Source organism: Scophthalmus maximus, chromosome 6, assembly GCF_022379125.1.
Source record: "Scophthalmus maximus strain ysfricsl-2021 chromosome 6, ASM2237912v1, whole genome shotgun sequence".
NCBI classification, from domain to species: Eukaryota; Metazoa; Chordata; class Actinopteri; order Pleuronectiformes; family Scophthalmidae; genus Scophthalmus; species Scophthalmus maximus.
Genome location: NC_061520.1, coordinates 14,923,349 through 14,941,896, shown reverse-complemented (window position 1 = coordinate 14,941,896; position 18,548 = coordinate 14,923,349). Strand labels below are relative to the sequence as shown.

The window sequence follows — 18,548 nt, the reverse complement described above, 5'->3', positions numbered from 1 at the left end:
TTATATTTTTGGCCTTTGGGCGCACGTACACTTTTAGCAAGGATCCTACGCAGAGTTTTATAGACAAGACCCCCGGTCTGTTTTGCAGCTACAATAGGCACATTTTGGCTTAAACTTGTCATATGATGTTAAAAGTGATTGCACAGCGTCTTTACCACAGTGACCACACAATAATACCACCTGGTGCTGCAAGGTGCATGGAAGTTAGAAACAATACACATGTAATCAATGGCACAGTAGATAGTAAAAATTCCCCAAATCTAACTCCAAAAAATGGTTGCAACAAAAGGTGAGATGTGCAAAATCTGTTTATTTGTCACCTTTCAACACACGGGATCTGATCCATGATCTTTGCGAATATACATAAAACCAAATACACCCCAATTTAATTGTAACAGATGTGTTGTAGAAAAAGAAAATCTTATAAAAAGTATTTCAAAAGCAATTTCAAACACAAATGTAGCAAAGCGCTGTGGAACATATATTAACTCAAACATGAACCTGTCACACAACAGATATAAAATACTGAAAAAAGCAGTGGCACGCATGAGCCACACAACAACAACTGCAGTCTTAACATGTGGCTGCTCTTCTTCCAACATAATCTCCAATTTATTATTCTTGCAACGGTAAAAGAGCATAAAACAGAAAACTTTCTGGGCCTGCACATCTTCCATTTGCTCCACTCCATCTTCAAACTATTATTTCTTCAAATAGGAAAGTAGACTTCAGTCAAAACAAACATGCACTTTATCCTTGTCAACTTCCGCCTACTTATCTTTGGTGAGAGTACTGATGCATGTGAATATACAGTACAGTCCACTGATATGTCAATACACAAAGAGCTGGGTGGATGCAGGTGAGGCTGCCACAGTGGCACCGTATGCAGAGGTGGGAAGGAGAAGGCATCAGTGTGGGCTGCAGCTATGGCACAATGCCAAGTCGAGTGATGATGACATCATCATCGCTGCACGACGTCGCAAGCGAGCAGAGCGACTATTCATCTTCATCTTTCAGAGTGAACCTGGAATAAATAAGTCATTTTATGAAAACCAAGTAATTATGATCATCAAACAATGGGGAGGGGGAAAAAAGAAAGCAAGTACACTGAAATTATATTCCATTCAGTGTCTCAAACCTCTCCAGGAGCATAATCTTTATCCATAACAATCCATTCATCTGCAAACTTTATATGTTAACTGAGTCACAGTTAAACAGGCTAAACACACTGCAGAGGTTTGAGAAGTTGCAGTGTTGTTTTTAATCCCCGTCTTTATGTTTGGAATTAATTCAATTTGACTTAAGATGCTTTCAGACTGAAGTCAGGACATTTTCAAATTTCCAGAAAATGTCCAAGTGAGCACCTTGTGAGAATACAGCTGTAGAATCTCTTGATGACTATGAAAAAAAACACTGCTTTCTGCTGCGGAAATATCGCCATTTCTTGCCTAAAGCATGCTCTACCTAGACGCCAACAGAATATTCCAGAAATGTTCCTGTTGGTATGAATATATCAGACTTCGTCTCCGTCTGCGGCCGTCATGTGAAAGGCAAACATTTTCCAGAATTCATGTCTGAAAAAAGCTTTTGTTACACCCTCTGTTTCTTTGTCAGCAGGCAACGACTAGTGTTTTTATTTTACAGCCATCGTGCACATCAACAGATGGTGAGTGATTGATGATTTTTGTATTAATAGATAAAAAGGAACCATAAGATGGCCCAGTCAGCTCTACTCACCAGTCAGTGACACCAGACATCAGGTTAACTTGAGACAACTCAATCTGCACCTAAAGAACAGGAATGACACGTTAACATCTGTATAAGAAATATATGTATTTAGTCCCCTGCAAGAATTATTCACCAAGCTTAAGAGTGAAAGAACATGAAAGGTAGTGCAGGTGTAAATACTGTAGTCTCACACCCACCTGTCCAATGACGTCGCGGCTCCTGAACGAGGCCGAGTTGTTTTTCACTGATACACAGAGGCGCCTGAATTTCGTCTCCTCCATCGGCAGGTCAAACTCAAACCTCAAAGAAAAATACCAGAGATGATTACATGTGAATATTGAAACTAACGAAGATCTCCACAAATGAAAAAACAGCAACAACAACACATGGAGTATTAAGTCAGTTGGCCGATTACCTCTCATTGTATTCTGGATGGACGTCTCTTTTCTTCACAGCGGTCTTCCTCTTGGTTGCTTTGCTCTTGTCTGGCAGCAGCATTATGGACACATAGCTGTCTACACCATCCTTCAGACCTCTGTACACAGAAACATAATGTACATCTTAAATAGTTTGACATATATTTAAAAAAAACTCCTAGTACATTAGAGCAGTATAATACCTCTTTATGAATAGTGTAAAGTGTAAAGTGGGTGGTATTGTGACCTCACTTTTTAGGTTCTTCTAAAAGGATATTTTCATTGTTATTCAATGCAGACGATTTTCTATATAAATATAAACACACGTCACTGTTACAAATTAAAAGACTGTGGATTCTATCAATGTATGTTGCATTTATTTCTCACGTCTAAATATTCTATTATTTATCCAGAACAACAAGCCCTGACCCCAAATAATGAACACTATATATGTATCAATGGAGTGAACACAGTTTTACTGAAAGTGTTGTGGCACAATATTTGAGGAAGCATACCTGCAAGCATGGACCTCCACGATGAGCTTTCTGTCCCGGGACGCATACGCCAGAGACAACTTCACCTGCCCATTTCCAGATCCACTGCCAGCTGCAGCACAGGGCAGAGTCCCTGCACTGATCATGTCCACCATTTTGGAATCCAGAACCTATTGAAAACAAATTCAGAATAACATCAAAGAAATACGTTGCAATACTTATTTGTGTAAGAGCAGATGTGTTTGCATTCTCACCTTGAGTTCAGCCCTCAGGAGGATTTGACTCTCAGGCGCGGCTCCGTCCAGATGGAACCACTGGTCCAGGACCAGATGTGGCTCTGCAAGGAGCTCCTTCACAGGAACTACCAGAGATCCCATTGGCTGGTCCCAGCCGCTCGACAACTGCAATGCAAGAGAAAGATGACTTTTTTTTTTATCATTTCTGTAACCACACATGGATGCAACAGCCAACAACAGCAGATCTGCTTTCTTCAAACCAACAAATCTCAATAACTGTCTTGCCTTTACTACGAGCATCTGAAGTTTAGGGTCACGGACCAGAGCGTAGAAAGACTCGTTCCACTCAGGATTGGTGCTGCGGTCACACAGCTTAAGAGAAATTATGAAAAGATAAGATAGCATCATTACATTAATAACTTAATCCATAGACTAAGTATGGAGATATGTACATGAGGATTCTCACTTTGGTTTTGAAAGTCGTTTCACCCAGAACAAGCTCGGCTCCTGCCTTAGGTTCCTTTCCACTTTTCTTCAACTGATAAGGCAGAGAGGGGCGTTCAGGTTTTTATAATATCAGGTATAATTTTTGTTAACGATTGCATAGTATGTAGACAAACTGCAGGTGACTTACAGGTAATGAATGTGCTCTCTCCATGTGGACAAAGAGCAGAGCAGCAGAGGGGACGGCTTTGTTCTGAAAACACTGGAGAGTTTGAAGCTGCAGTACCTGCGACACGGAGAACAGCGAATTAGGCCTGGCAATGACGTGGTAATGTGAAAAATGTGCCCAGCGTGGAGGAATGTGACATGACAGCTTCAAATAGGAGGCTTCTTGCCTGGGTACACTTTAGAAATCCATGTTTAAAGAGCATCTGGATGAACTGAGTAGGTAATAAAACTGAAAACATGGATAAGGACCGACCTGGTCAAGTCTGACTGAATTTGAAACTGTAGGAACCCATTCCAGTATCAAGTGAACGCGCCCGGACTTCACACCATTCAGTGTGTACCACTGTAACAGAGACAAAGACGCAGGGAAACATGCTTAACATGAGCAAATAGAACAGATACATGCCACGATATCCGATAATGACTGACTGACCTGATCTGTGTACTGCGATCTGATGACCTCGTTCAACTTAATACTGAATCTGTGAAGGTGAAAACAGGCAGTACAAAAAATTATTTCCAGAGACACAGTTTTCCAGTGCTGACACTCATTATATCAAAATAATATAATGAAACCAGAAGAAACTCAATTAAATTTGACTTTTAAAACAAGAACATGTCCCAGTTTCAAAGTGACAGGTGTATCTCTGTCACAATTCTTACACTGCAAATAAATGTACAAAGGATCCAACACTTTTTTTTATCCTGAGTACTAATATAAGTTACAGATTAAGCAACATTGAGAAGTACATAGGGCACGCACCTCCCCAGGAAGTCATCAGAATCTAAATCCTTATCAAAGGCTTCGAACTTGATCTCCTGGACGCTGTTCCCGCTCAAAACCGCCTGTTACAAACAAACAAAAACCCACTGAAAAACAAACAAACAAAAATACTGTACATGCAATGAAACGCTGACAATGTAGAGGACTCCTTACCTCATACATTTCATTCCATGTGGGGTTGAGATTCTCTTTTATAACGCGACTCTTAAACGGAATGCCACCTATGTCGATTTTGACATAGGGGTCACTCTTGCCCTTCACCATGCCCCCCATCAGGTTGTCCTTTGCAACCAGATTCTGGGCCTCCAGCAGGTGAATCCGCAGCACCCCCTGCAGGATGAACATTGTAAGTGATTTAAAACATACAGGAAGTCTTTCGAGCAGACGGCATCTGTAGCTTTTAATACACGTCACTCTTGTTTAATGTATCCTTATGTGCCTTGAATGTTTTGTAAGCTTTAATGTTAAGATCTCAATGACAAATATTCTGTATATGATTTTTGTTCAATAAAAAATAAAAAAAATGCATTTTAATGTGCAGCTACAACAAACTGTATATTTCAGGGCATGACCAACAGCAAGAATATGTCTATTATTCTTAATGAAATTTCTCCAAATATGCAATTCAACCTTTGTGACCAAAAACACTGACATTCTTAAACCCCAACCATTTTCTAGAGCAACTGATGGTTTTCCGGTCTAACAAACTCGATGATGCAATCAGTTAACAGACACAAGAGCTTTGATGGAGCCCTGACACTTTTAAATATTATGGTTTCTAAATAATTTATAAACGTTATTTCAAATTATTGCCCTCCAGTGAAAATTCAAACAGGGACTCGGATGGGAAACAAATCACATTCTTTACTGGGTGGAAGCTTGACTTCCACTCTGCTAACCTAATGCTTAGCCAAACTCACCTCTTCACCGAAGTCAGTACTTGGGCTGGTGTGTGGTCGAAGCACTTCAGCAGGTTCAGGGATTTCTTTGAGCTCGGCTGGCCGCGGGGTTTCAGCAGGAAGACCGAACATTGTGGCCTGGGCAAGGCTATCTGGACCAGTACTACATTTAGACACACACACACGATCACGATCTAGTGGTGATGTTGCATATTGGAGTCAACTGAATACGCATACCTCCCCTGGCCTTCGGGGTGACAAAAAATAAAACAATAAGACCCTCTCTAGAGCCATTGGTTGATTTGTCTGTTCAGAGCTTCTGTTAAAAACATTGCTGTGCAAAAATAGCGGACAATGTAGAAGACGCCACGGTGTAGACATGGAAGGCTCATTCTAAGGTAACGAAAACATCATTATACATGAAAGATCCCCCTAAATCCTACACACTGGACCTTTAAGGAGGAAAAAATAAATTTTATTTTACTTCAACATGGAGCTCACCCCTCTGTTGGTATTTGCTGCGGTTCAAAGTCTCCTTTCATTGACTGTGAGAGATGCTCCTCTGCCTCTGCTGGTTCTTTCTCCAGCTGAGGAAAATTACGTTTAGGTTACGAAGGTGAAAAATAGGCAAAAAACAATAACAGCTGACTTTTATGTGATGCAACTCACAGCAGCAGAGGGGAATGTGTCAGGTGCAGCGTAAAAAGCAGCAGGTTCAGCAGGAGGGGCTTTTTCAGCAGCCGCTGCAGCATGTGCTTCTGCTGCTTCAGGTTGTTGAGGCTGGTTGGATTCTGTAAAAGACCTGAATACACACACAGCTGTCACAAAACACCGCAGCCAGACTGCTGTCTGGCAATAAAAAGAGAGAATACTATCTTTTATTAGCGTGGCTGACTTAACCAGACAAAAAGCATTTATTTTCTTATATTTGCCTTCAGGACCATGGTTGATGTGCATCATCAAATCAAAACAAACACTCACTCATGTGTCGGCAGCCCTGAGATTTTTTCCTCTTCCCTAGCTGCTTTGAATGTCACGTCCGTAGTGGTGACCATCTCTTCCTTCTTTGAACTAGTTACAGAAGGCAGTGGAGTTTCAGTCATCCTGGAGTTCAGGATCTGTGATCAACACATTTCTTGTTGGTTATTCTGTGTATCAGAGACCTTTGGCATTAATTCCCTGTGTGTTTAATTTTCTTGTACCTTGAGTTCAGCCCTCATTAAGATCTCACTTTCAGGTAAAGCACCATCCAGATGCATCCACTGGTCCATGACCAGCTGTGGCTCGGAGAGCATCTCTCTGACAGGAATAACCAGAGACCCCATAGGCTGGTCCCACGCACTTGACAACTACCAATAATGAGGACACATTTATGATGTCAATCAAATGTTAAGTTCTGTCTCACAGTTGGTTTTAGATAGTATGTATTAGTATTGTAAGACACACCTTCACAATGAGCATCTCCTCGCCGGGGTCCCGGACCAAGAAGTAGAACGCCTCATTCCACTGAGGTGATCTGGAGCGGTCACACACCTTCAAACAGAAAAAGACAAATGCTGGTAATGGTAGATCGATAAAAATTATCACAAAATTATACATTCACTGCACTTACACTTTGTTTCTTCCTCATGGTTTCAACTGAAACAGAGTAATGATGGTATTGTTGTGCACGGCTGTCAAACCCTCTGTATTTTTTGATGCTGTCATTGGGCTGGGGTCTGCCCAAGTTGTAATTTTTCAATTGTAAACATTCACTTTTAGTAATTTATCTAATAAAATTGTTAATAATTTGTCAACACACTTTCTAGGAAATTGTAGCGGGGACATTCTATTGACGAATTGGTGAACAGAAAGTAAGACAGTAAAAAATAGATAAACCAATATGATGATAATGAAAAGAATAACAAGCTGCAGTCATACACTGGCTTAGCCAACGTGTGTGTGAGTGTGTGTGTGTGTGTGTGTGTGTGTGTGTGTGTGTGTGTGTGTGTGTGTGTGTGTGTGTGTGTGTGTGTGTGTGTGCGTGCGTGCATGTGTGTGTGCATGTGTGTGTGTGTGTTTATTATCAGAATCATACCTTGGTTTTGTAGGTTGTGTTTCCAAATACAAGCTGGGCTCCAGCCTTGGGCTCCTTTCCACTTTTCTTGAACTAGACACATAAAGACACATAATTACTATGGTGAATAGTTTTTATTTACTCTCTGCAGTTATGGCAAAAATACGACCATCCCTTTAAAAGATTCCAAACACAATGTTGCTCAGCTAACAACAACACACTTTTATATTCTTAAATTCTTAATAAGAGGTTGTAATTTTCCAATTTATACCAGTGGAGTATCTTTTCATCGACGCATGCTTTCCAATGATCTATATCTCAAAGACAGCACACTTCGTGTAAAGGCTTTCAGTGCACAAAATTAAAAAGGACTCACGGGCAATGAGTGCGCTCTGTCCATATAAACAAAGAGCAGAGCTGCAGAGGAAACAGCCTTGTTCTGGTACGACTGGAGAGACTGTAGCTGCATCACCTGCAGCAGGGTCAACATAAAAAAAAAACATTACAGTGACTCAGCGATGTGCACAGTAAATGAACTGAGTAGATGATCTTATATAACATTTTAAATATGTGCATGAATAACGGAAGAAACCAGAACAAATCGTAAAAAAAGTTGCACTAACCTGGTCCAAGTCGTCATTACAGGACACTGCTGGAACCCACTCCAATATCAGGCGAAGACGTCCAGACTTCACGTCATCCAGAGTGAACCACTGACACAGAGAGACACACTTACTGAATCACAGCCTGTGATCACATCAGGGGAAACACATGTTTACATGCATTAATCACAGAGTACTCACCTGGTCTGTGTACTGGGAACGGATGATGTCGGAGACACTGATTTTGAATCTGTTCGCAACAAAGAAGGAAATGGGGGAAAAGATGATAACGTGTCAAATGCACAGTGCAGCCTCTCCTCTACATGCTCTACAAAATGTTGATCATCACATGGACAAATACATTAAATCCAAAGTATTAATATTTTCTGATGCTGTTAAAGTCTTTGTTTTCAACTATGATCAGTTGAAGCACTTAATTCAGATTTTTTTTTTTGGTCAAAATACAGCACACCATGATATAACAGTATTTAGTGGGACAGCCGGAAACCTCCACTTTTGCCCTCACCTGCCCAGGAAGTCATCTTTGTCCATGTCTTTGTCATATAGTTCTACTTGCACCACTTGTTCTGGCTGAGGCCGCAGCACCACCTGTGGAAACAAAAATAGTTCATCATCATCTTTCAAATCATGCTTATGAGAATTCAAACTGTACGGTCGCCTTTACACACCTCATACATTTCGTTCCAGACTGGGTTGAGGTTCTCCTTGACCACATTACTCTTGAACGCGACCTCTCCAACATTGATCTTGGCATAGGGGTCACTCTTGCCCTTCATCATACCGCCCATCTTATTGTCTTTGGCAACCAGACTCTGAGCCTCCAACAGGATGATTCTCAGCAGCCCCTGTGAGAAGAGATCATTTAGCTTTGTTGATAGATTTTCTTTTATTAAACTTCAGAGTGTTGTTTCCTCTCTCTTGTATCTGGTACTGTAGATCACTATTTTGCATTGTTACCTCACTGGCAAAACTGAGGTCTGGAGAAGTATGAGCAGGTTGTGCGATGGCAGGGCTCGGTGGTTCTTTCAGGTTCTCTTCAGTCGCATCAGCTTCCGCTTCTTTTACGTCAACATCTTCATGTGAAGTCACTGAGGAGACAATGGTCTCCACAGGAAGAGCGTCCACTGAACTGGACCTTAAAAGGAAATTTAAGAGATAATAAGAAATGGTCCTGAGACCCTCAAAGGAATAGCCGTAGGTAAAGTGGCATGTATGGATGGATGGAAAATAAGGACAGACTTTCTCACCTCAGCACTGTGTCTGTCACTGGTTTCCACTGAGCAGGGGAGGGGTCTGACACTGAGGTGACCTTTGCTTTATCAGTGGCACCAGGACATTTGCTTGGAATCAGCAACTGCATTTGAATGATATCATCATTACACTTTGTTAACCAGATTTTGAATGGAACATACAGAGAAAATTACATAACTGGATTTCTCCCACCTTAAGTTCAGCCCTCAGAAGAACCTGACTCTCTGGGGAGGCGCCGTCCAGATTGAACCACTGGTCCAGGACCAGCTGTGGTTCAGACAGCAGCTCTCTGATAGGAACCACCAGGGAACCGATGGGCAGCGTCCAGCTGTGGGAGAACTGAAGAAACACAACAGAGGGTGGAGGGTTGGAGTATTTGTGTATCAGAGATTACGCTGTTTGCACCTACAGTGCTTTAATTAAACGTTGAATCCATCCTACCTTAATAACAAGAATATCCTCTCTGGGGTTTTGAACCAGGTAGCAGAATGCCTCGTTCCACCGAGGTGATGTGGAGCGATCACACACCTTCAGAGCAGATGCAAGAGTCAATTTTACCAAAAGATATATGGTAATTTGGAATAGTACAATAACCACCATAGTGAGTATCTTCAAATACAGATTAATACAGTACTCTGTCCATCTATCTTTTGGGTCTTACTGTAGTTTTGCGGGACATTTCTCCAAGAGTAAGATCTGCTCCCACTTTTGGTTCTTTTCCACTCTTCTTCACCTAAAGAGAGACAGAAAATGCAATTATGATGTTTGGGAGTTCAAATTTTGACTGCTAACCCTTCACTTTATCCTCCACAGCAGTATCAAGACTCACTGGTAAGCCATCTGCTTGCTCGATAAACACAAACAGTAGGCCCGCTGAGGGAACCGCTTTGTTCTGGTAGGACTGTCTGGAATAGAACTGAAGAACCTAAAGACACAGGAAAGAATGCAGGAGCATGAATCAAGATTACCACATAGCATCCACTAACACATCCATTAATCCAGGATTAACTCAATCTGAAAATACGGACCTGGTCCAGTCTGTCCGACTCCGAGGCTGTTGGAACCCACTCTAGTACCAGGTGAACTCGCCCAGACTTCACATCACTGAGAGTGTACCACTGAGAAATTAAGAGAAACCGTGTTTATGTAGGAACTGCTGAACCTACTTCAAACAACAGAAACAGAAACAGTGAGTAATATACTTAATGAGGCAAGAATAAGTCAGCCCCCTTTTTTATGCTTATTCTTTCCCCTTTTCCTAAAATTCCAAAATGTTGGTTTAATGTCCAATTGCTGCAATTAATTCTGACCACACTGCTAAAGCCTGAATTATCCCACCTGATCCGTGTACTGAGAATCAATGATGTCCTTCAGACTGATCTTCAGCCTGTTTGATTCATGTACAAGAAACATGAGATCAGAATGTATCCTCCTCAAATCTAATTAACATATGTGACAATCAAATTACAAATAGCTACCGTCCCATGAAGTCATCCTTCATGTCCATGTCTTTATCAAACACCTCCACAAACAGCTCTTGGCCCGGCAGTTGTGTTAGAATCACCTGAAGGGAGAGAAGAGTCACACATTTCAAAGGAATCTTTCTAACCGAACCTTTCTACATTTGTAAATACATTTTCACAGTTTTAAAATGTCACAGCAGCAATCACCATAAAGTTAAACTTTACCTCATACATCTCATGCCATGTGGGGTTAAGATTGGCCTTGATAACACTGCTTGTGAATGTTTCGCCCCCAATGTTCATCTTGACGTAGGGATCACTCTTGCCTTTCACCATTCCTCCCATCAGGTTATCTTTCGGCACAAGGTTCTGGCCTGCCAGCAGGTGAATTCTAAGCAACCCCTGAAAAATAAAATGCAAACTTTCAAATAAGTATGTGCAATAGGCTTAGAGCTTTAGAAACATAGGCCTATAACTGCACTGTCCTCTATTACCTCTGTGGCAAAGCTTGGGTGAGGGGAGGTCTGTTGGGGCAGCTGTTTGGACAGTCCCGCTGCCAAATCAGATGACACATCAGCTGGAATACGTTCCTCATCTAACCACAGGACCTATTTCAAAGTGGAAAAAATAAAGAGACAACATCAGAACAAAATCCCAGAATTCATTTTCAGTTGAGACACAGCGATATAATTAATAACCCACTAAATTGTTCTCCTTTTTTCAGTATGTTTACGAGTAATTTGTTCATCTAACACAGTGCAGGATTAGTGAATTTACCCTGAGAACTGTATTGATGTAGATGCGACTGGCAGATCCCGAATTGTCCAACTGGAACCACTGGTCCAGAGAAAGATTGGAGTTGGACAGCAAACGGGACAAAGGGATCGTCAGACTCCCCAAGGTCTGCACACGGTCTGCATCCTTCACCTGGTTCATTCAAAATGAGAGAGAAGCCAAAATAAGACTACGACAATTTCATCTGTCACAATGCCATACGTGAAGGTTTACTGCAGACTAGCTAATGAGCTTATGAACTGTTACCTGAATGTCTATGTCCTGCTTGAGTGGATCCTGGATGAAGAAGGTAAAGGCTTCCTCCCACTCTGGATTAATGGTTGTGTAACAAGTCTAAAGGCAAGAATAGACAGAGTGAATGATTTAAATTAGAAGTTCCAGATGCGTATAAAATAGAAATAAATGGAACATTAAATATACCTTGCTCTCTCTAGTGACATCCTGCACAGATAACTGCACCATGGGACTGGGCTCTTTATTTCCCTTCTTCATCTAAAAGGCGGACAGAATTAGACAAATATGAATTCACTGTAAGGCATGTGAACAATGACTCCTGTTACCAAGAGCAGAGCTGAAAAAAACAACTTATCGGCCATTCTGAAAACATGTGGTGGATGTGAATAATAGTGTTTATTCGGCTACCATAGTAACAGCATAAATAACTGAAAGAGAGCCGTATGCTTCATGGTACAATCAGGAAGTATAACCACAAAGACTGAGTTACATTTCAAAGATTCCGTTGATGCTTTTGCCTTTTTTGTGTATGATATGACACAAGAAATGAGCACAGTAGGAAATGCTCAGAAGTCTTGGATAAAGATAGCCACACTCCTCCACGGTGCATAAGAGAGAACAGGGTTAGAGGACAAGGCAATAACAATGTGGAATGTCTGACAGATGGCAGTTAGGGCTCTGCTTCAGTTTAACCGCTCACAGGAAGCTGCACGGCACTGAGCAAAAAAACACTGCGTAGAGGGTAGAGAGATATTTCACTCACAGGGAGCGCCTCCGCTTTGTCCAGATACACAACCAAGATGGCAGAAGACGGTGGATCAGCAATCTTACTAGTCACACTCTCGTTCCTCTTCAGAATCTGGGGGAGGATTGACAACATTAAAAAATAAATTCACTATAATTGTTGTACAAAAATAAGTGCTATCACCTCGTGAGTAATGATTAATTAAGTTATACAAGTATCACTGGAAATGAGTGATTCAAACCTGCTCTAGTCGATCACTGCTGGGCAGCAAGGTCAACCACTCCAGTCGGAAGTGAACCCGTCCTGACGGAGTGTCTTTCAAAGTGAACCACTGGGGAAGATAGCCACAGACATACATTTACTATCCAGACTTCAAATATTTGCTTATACAGCTGAATATAGTGTCCCCGCTGACAACAACTTTTTTTACTTACATCATCGACAACTATGGATTTCTTCACAATGCCCAAATCCAATTTGGTCCTATGTGGAAGAGGAAGAGGGGCGTAAGGCAGAATTACTAAAAGGAAAAATGCACTGATGGAAATAAAATGATCATTAAGTAGATTGTTACAACTTTAAGGGGACAATTATATTTTTCTTTTTTCAGTGAACTTTTTCCCATTGACCATGAAAGGTGGCATATGAAAGGTGACAATGTGAGATTCAACATAGGCTCACGGGAGACATGAACATGTACCTGCCCAGGAAATCATCCTGGTCTGTGTCTTTGTCATATACCTCCACCTCCAACTCTTGACCAGGCACTTCGTGGACTATAACCTGATGTACCGGACACACATAAGGACATGAGGGACTGACAGACAGTTTGTATGGACGCTGACTGTGACCCCATGAATGCAAATGAACCTTCTCATCACTCTGATCCCTCAAATATAGAACAAGGTGAAATGACACATGGAAAAATAAATAATATTTTAACACCTGTACATGCCGAGTAATGGTGACACATATTTCAGCCTTTTCACCAAACTCTCCATTCTCCCTACCTCATACATTTCCCCCCACTTGGGAGAGTCCGTGTTGTCAATGTGTTGGGAGGTAAAACTCTGAGGGCCGACCCTCAATATGGCATAGGGGTCAGACAAGCCAGCCATGACCCCTTTCACATAGTTGTCCTTTGCTGCCAGATTCTGTGCCTCCAGTAGGTGGATGCGCACCACACCCTGACAAAGAAAACAAGGGTATAGGTATAATATGCTGGTGCTGACGGAAATGTGAAAGCAGGTGCATATTCAGGATTTACCCTTGGCAAAGGAGAGCGGAGTTGGGCCACATGCAGGCCAGCAACCAGGGGGACGACCAGGCGGTTGGGCAAAACCAAGAAGGAGGCAATGGCGTCCATAATCATGCTGTCTGACATGACACTGAGACGAAGGAGAAAGTCATTTCAGTTAAAACATACTGCTGTACTGCCTGCATTATCTATTCTTCACCGAGAAGTAAAATCCACTGTAATCAAATGCTGGGAGATTATCTTCTTTATAATGTTGTTGTGTCTGTTATTTCAGCATGACTCACTTCAGTCCAGGGATGTCCAACATATTAGTCAGTCCAGTCCAATTAATGTCTAGTTTCTGGGAAGAGATTAGATGGAAGAATGCACCGTGTGAAGCAAATCAATTGAGGATTAATGAGAAATCAATAGCAGGAAAAAGGCATACGAAAACTAAACTGCGATATGTGATAGTGACTGGAATCTGGATTGGAGGTCACAACAAGAAAGGCACACATAGAGGTGAGTGTAGAGGGACATACAGGCCTGCGGATGAAAAACATGGAGACGGCGCCCACTATGGGCACATCTCCAATCAGAGGCTCCAGGATCACCCTCATCATCCCATGAAGCTGAAGACGGAGAGACAGAAAAGAATTTAAATACGAATGAAATGGCAGATTTTCTATGTATTTCAGTAAAATCATGAGCTTTATATAGACACCTTCTTTGAATAAAGTCTTTTACATGAAATATTGTTGCTCAATAACTTGACCAAATGATGCTTTTAAGCTTGATAAGACAAACCACCTGTATTCCTTTGACTCCGGCTTTGCAGAAATATCTTTTCACCTCAACGTTGATCTCCACATTGCCAACATAGCTGAGGATAAGAAAAGGAAAGTGTCACATACAATAATACCTTCTAGAAGCCGTAATGTGGGAGTGATGGCGACTCACAAACAAAAAAATAGAATAAAATGGATAGACCTTTATCAATCTATCAATCATTATAAATGTAGCACATTTCAAACAAATCAAGTGCTTTTCAAAGTGCGTTGCAGGTGATTGACAAAACATAGGTGAATTAAAGACTCGGAGACTAATGCATACCAAGAAAATAAAAGAAATGTACATTTTTAAAACAAGTAATAAAAACAACAATGAATACAATAACGAAGAACTACACACAGAAAAGCACTAAGATAATAAAAAGTCAATGAAGTTATATATAGTTAAATAAATAGACTAGAATTTTAACTCTTTACCTGATGTACAGATCTAGCAGGACTTGTCCCTTGTCGTTCTCTGTGTGTGCCTTGATCCCAACAACCTTCATGGCCTGCAGCGAACGGAAAGCACAAGTGTTTGCACGGTACACTGTAACAAACATTGTCTGTGTGAATCTTCGAAAGCTGCTTCACCAGTGCCATCACCTTGTCACCCATGTCCACTTTTGTGAAGCTGAGGGTCTGGAGGTGGGCGCTCGAGGCTCGGATGGATGGAGCGATGGTTTCCACCAGCAGCTTCTCCAGGTATTGTCCAACGAAGGGCCACACCTGCTGCAGCACCTGTCCAGGCCACCGAGCACAAGGTCGTGAGGCGCTCTTGTCCCGTAGGACAGAAAACAAATCATTTCCACCCCTGAATTTTTCCAACCAGAGTCTAGTGCTTTAAGTGATCTTTGTAATTTTAGCCATGTACATTGTAACAAAACTATGTGTTCAGATGCTTTGGCTTCCACAAGCAATAACAGGGGGAACGACAGAGACAGCTGCAGCCAGTTGAGCCCCCTCAGCTGTGTCCTCTACATGTGCTCACTCAAAATATGAATGTTGCTACATAACGCTGCTACATAAGTCTTTATTCCTACAGGGGCAGAACAAGGCAGAGGCAGTGTTAGACTGTGTGCTTGTGTGACTGTGGAAAATAACAGAGCTGGTTTCAGTCTGGCATAAGCAGAGAGTGAGTCATCCGCCGCCTGCTCCTGTGGAGGACGAGGCCTGAGCAACAGTGGAATCTGCTGACCCCCCTCCGGCCAAAAGCCTCAAACCTCTGCTTTGTTTGCTCTCTGACGCTCAGACCTCGTGGTCCTGTTGGAATGAAAACTTTGATTTCTGATTCTCTGTGTTAGTGGCTCTCTGAAGTGGGCAACAATAGCTGCAGATTTGTATTTAGTTTTGAAGAAAGGGAGACTGGGCAGCTCCTCCCCCTTCCTGTGAGCTTGCCTGCAGTGAAGTGGAAATGTTGAGAGGGCTGCCTGGCTGGCACCGGGCCTGCTCTCCGCAGTACAGACAGAATGGCTACACTTAATGGGGGGTGGGGCCTTTTCTGGAACGAGGAAGCGACAGCAGCAGCGCTACCATCTATCAGCTAGCATCAGCTATTGACCGAGCACACGCTACCTAGTGTCAGTCAGCACAACAGCTGGGCCCCTGAATGGAGAGACACGTGTCTGTGGCGAAGGAGGAACAAACAGCATCTCTGTGTAAAGTGATCATGTGGTGAAAAGATGAAGTAGGAAAGCGCGGATATTTTTTACCTTATTCAGCCACTCAACCTTCTCAACATCTGGAAAGTTGACCTACCAGAAGGAAACACAATGAGGGAACAAACTTACTTAGAACAGAGCATGATAATAACGGACACTCGTCGTGATCACAGCATCGTGTGGACATGATTCAGCCACAGCTGATGCACGTCTGGAAAGGTCATCACGAGCACCGTCGGCATCGTCCCGGGGCTTTTTGCACCAGGCAATGGACTGTATGAAATGACGTGATGCTAATAAATGTTCATACCTGTCAATTCAAAGATCACTTGGAATGAAATAGATGGCTATCACGTTGTTGATCTTTGCAACGGTCACGTGTGAGGATGACTTAGCAAAATGTCTTTTCATATTGTATTACAGTCCATTTATATTCTCTCATATCGTCTTCACACACATCATTTGTTGTGTCCACTGGAGGGCTGCCAACATGGGTATGCCCCATATTTAATACTTTAATGAGTGCTTTAATGCCTTCTGGTTATGCGAGCAGTTACTAAAACAACTATCCACAGTCGGGAAGCTCATTTTGGGTGTGGTCAGATCTGTACTGAGCCAAAACAGACCCATGGGAGTTGTACTACCAGGCTGGGTGACTGGCACAGCCAGTCTTACACATCTTCCAGCCAGCATTAGGTAAAACGTAGTGGTGGTTACAAAGTAGTCATCGCCGTCCCAGTGTACAATGTTCATCTTGTTTTGTCTCAAATTACAAACATGCAGCAAAACTGGCAGCTGCATTAGAGGAAATCATGGGAGAACAAAGCATTGCATACCGCAAAACGGAACTACTGACTGTACGCATGTTTCAGCGAGGACCTAATAGCCGTGTCTGAGTCTTGACTGTCTGTGGGAAATAATGAAAGAAAGTAAAAACATGCCCCCGAACCATTTTCTTTGGAGACCGTGAACAACTGTGTGACCATGGCACAGTCCACAGCAGCTCGAAATAGACGCTGGTGGGCTGAGTTACTGGAAACCAAGTCTTTATCAGACCCTGCACGTCCCTGGGGGAAATGCTCTTATAATGTTGAGGTGGACTGCTGCTGTTTGTTTGTTTGTTTGTTTGTTTGTTTGTTTGTTTTCACCTGGGTTTATGTAAGGAGGGATAACTGTGGGCCACGGTAGGACAGATGTGTGATGCCACGAGAGACTCTGGGATGTCTTACCCACGCCGGGAGGTCCCGCTTGATTCTGGACCCTTTCATCGACGCGTACTCCTGCTCGTTGTCGAGCAGCTCCATGGCCGACCTCAGGCGCGCCTCCTTGGCCTCCCGGGCGTGCTTCCAGCCGGTGTAGACCATCATGCCGCACACCAGCAGGCTGGTGCTCACCCGGTAGTACCCGGCCAGGTAGACGGGCAGCAGGGCGCCCAGGCACTTCCCGAACGTCCAGAGCACCGCGACGGCGCTGATGCCCCTCGCCCGGGGCGGCGGCGCGTCGAGCGCGGCGACGGCGCTCGGCGCGTTGCTCCCGGGGTCGCCTGCGCCCGGACCCTCGGCTTCGGCCGGCTCGGACTTGTCGCTTCGCATGATGCTGGAATCCTGGCAGGATAAACTGGCGGTCGGGCTGTGGTTTGACTGGAGACGAGAGGGTTCGAGGAGCGCGTTTCACGGATCTCTGTGCCCTCGCATGCCTGACGTCAGCTACCTACCGCTGGGAAGAACCGCGCCGCCGCTCACTTGGCTCACTTGGCTCACTTAGTTCACCGTGCGCCCGTGTCGCATCGTCTTCGACGACACTTCGAACGTGTTGTCGTCGTCGTCGTCGTGATGAGATGGAGCAGCTTTTACTGACTTAGCACGGGTCCAGAACTGGTCTAACGCAAACTCCGCTCTCCTGCGCCTGTCCCGTTATCTGGACTAAACCACGCCCACTAGAGCAAAACAACCAAAAAAAGGAAAACGCTGCATCCTTGACTCTATCGCTGCTGCCACAGGACGCTCATCCAATAGCTCCTGCCACGACTGCAGCATTACTTTACCTCCAAACAATATTTTCCCATGGCATAACGTTTGTTATTCAAATGACAATTTCAATGTAAAGTAGTAAAAGTGTTTGTGTCTGCTTCATGAGGAGGAGAAAACACATGATACATACATGTTGCCACTGCTTGGTCAGTACTCCTCTGCAGACAGTTCACTTCAGAGCAGCACAGCGGTACGATCCCGCAGGGACGAGTCCCACCACCGCTGACAGCAAACAAACACCGAGTGCTCCACTTGAGAGAGTCACACGCGGATGTGAAGCTACTGAAGAAACACGGGACATTATATTCAAGTTGACACAATGTGACTCCACCCAAACAACGGCATGTTTACATGAGCATCTGCCACTAAGAAGCCGTCTGTCTGAGCGCGACTT

General features: G+C 43.2%; 1 protein-coding gene across 1 annotated transcript; it reads right to left on the bottom strand.

The window, feature by feature from the left end:
- Window positions 1-290: 290 nt before the first annotated feature.
- esyt1b (extended synaptotagmin-like protein 1b) lies at window positions 291-18,071 on the bottom strand. The gene is made up of 52 exons (XM_035630384.2): window positions 17,354-18,071; window positions 16,176-16,217; window positions 15,070-15,204; window positions 14,902-14,975; window positions 14,444-14,516; window positions 14,176-14,265; window positions 13,939-13,994; window positions 13,664-13,784; window positions 13,407-13,583; window positions 13,097-13,179; window positions 12,831-12,879; window positions 12,638-12,727; window positions 12,415-12,510; window positions 11,838-11,909; window positions 11,664-11,750; window positions 11,400-11,549; window positions 11,117-11,230; window positions 10,848-11,024; window positions 10,638-10,723; window positions 10,498-10,546; window positions 10,188-10,277; window positions 9,989-10,084; window positions 9,821-9,892; window positions 9,601-9,687; window positions 9,352-9,498; window positions 9,156-9,262; window positions 8,866-9,043; window positions 8,577-8,753; window positions 8,414-8,496; window positions 8,089-8,137; window positions 7,909-7,998; window positions 7,662-7,757; window positions 7,307-7,378; window positions 6,676-6,762; window positions 6,432-6,578; window positions 6,211-6,347; window positions 5,899-6,031; window positions 5,731-5,816; window positions 5,251-5,392; window positions 4,484-4,660; window positions 4,310-4,392; window positions 3,980-4,028; window positions 3,800-3,889; window positions 3,509-3,604; window positions 3,341-3,412; window positions 3,160-3,246; window positions 2,893-3,039; window positions 2,660-2,808; window positions 2,144-2,263; window positions 1,926-2,028; window positions 1,738-1,787; window positions 291-1,024 (listed from the first exon to the last, which is right to left on the bottom strand). Exons 1-52 carry the CDS (start codon window positions 17,714-17,716, stop codon window positions 997-999), a joined length of 5,511 nt encoding a protein of 1,836 aa, XP_035486277.1. The 5' UTR covers window positions 17,717-18,071; the 3' UTR covers window positions 291-996.
- Between the last annotated feature and the right edge of the window lie 477 nt (window positions 18,072-18,548).

What these genes read in the sequence shown, in the direction of transcription:
- esyt1b (XM_035630384.2), bottom strand. Translation starts at nt 17,716, where the DNA reads ATGCGAAGCGACAAGTCCGAGCCGGCCGAAGCCGAGGGTCCGGGCGCA. An exon ending in CATGGCATGAGATGTATGAG is followed by an intron (nt 10,724 to 10,847) that starts GTAAAGTTTAAC and finishes CTCTCCCTTCAG; the next exon opens with GTGATTCTAACACAACTGCC. An exon ending in ATTCTCAGTACACGGATCAG is followed by an intron (nt 10,278 to 10,497) that starts GTGGGATAATTC and finishes TTAATTTCTCAG; the next exon opens with TGGTACACTCTCAGTGATGT.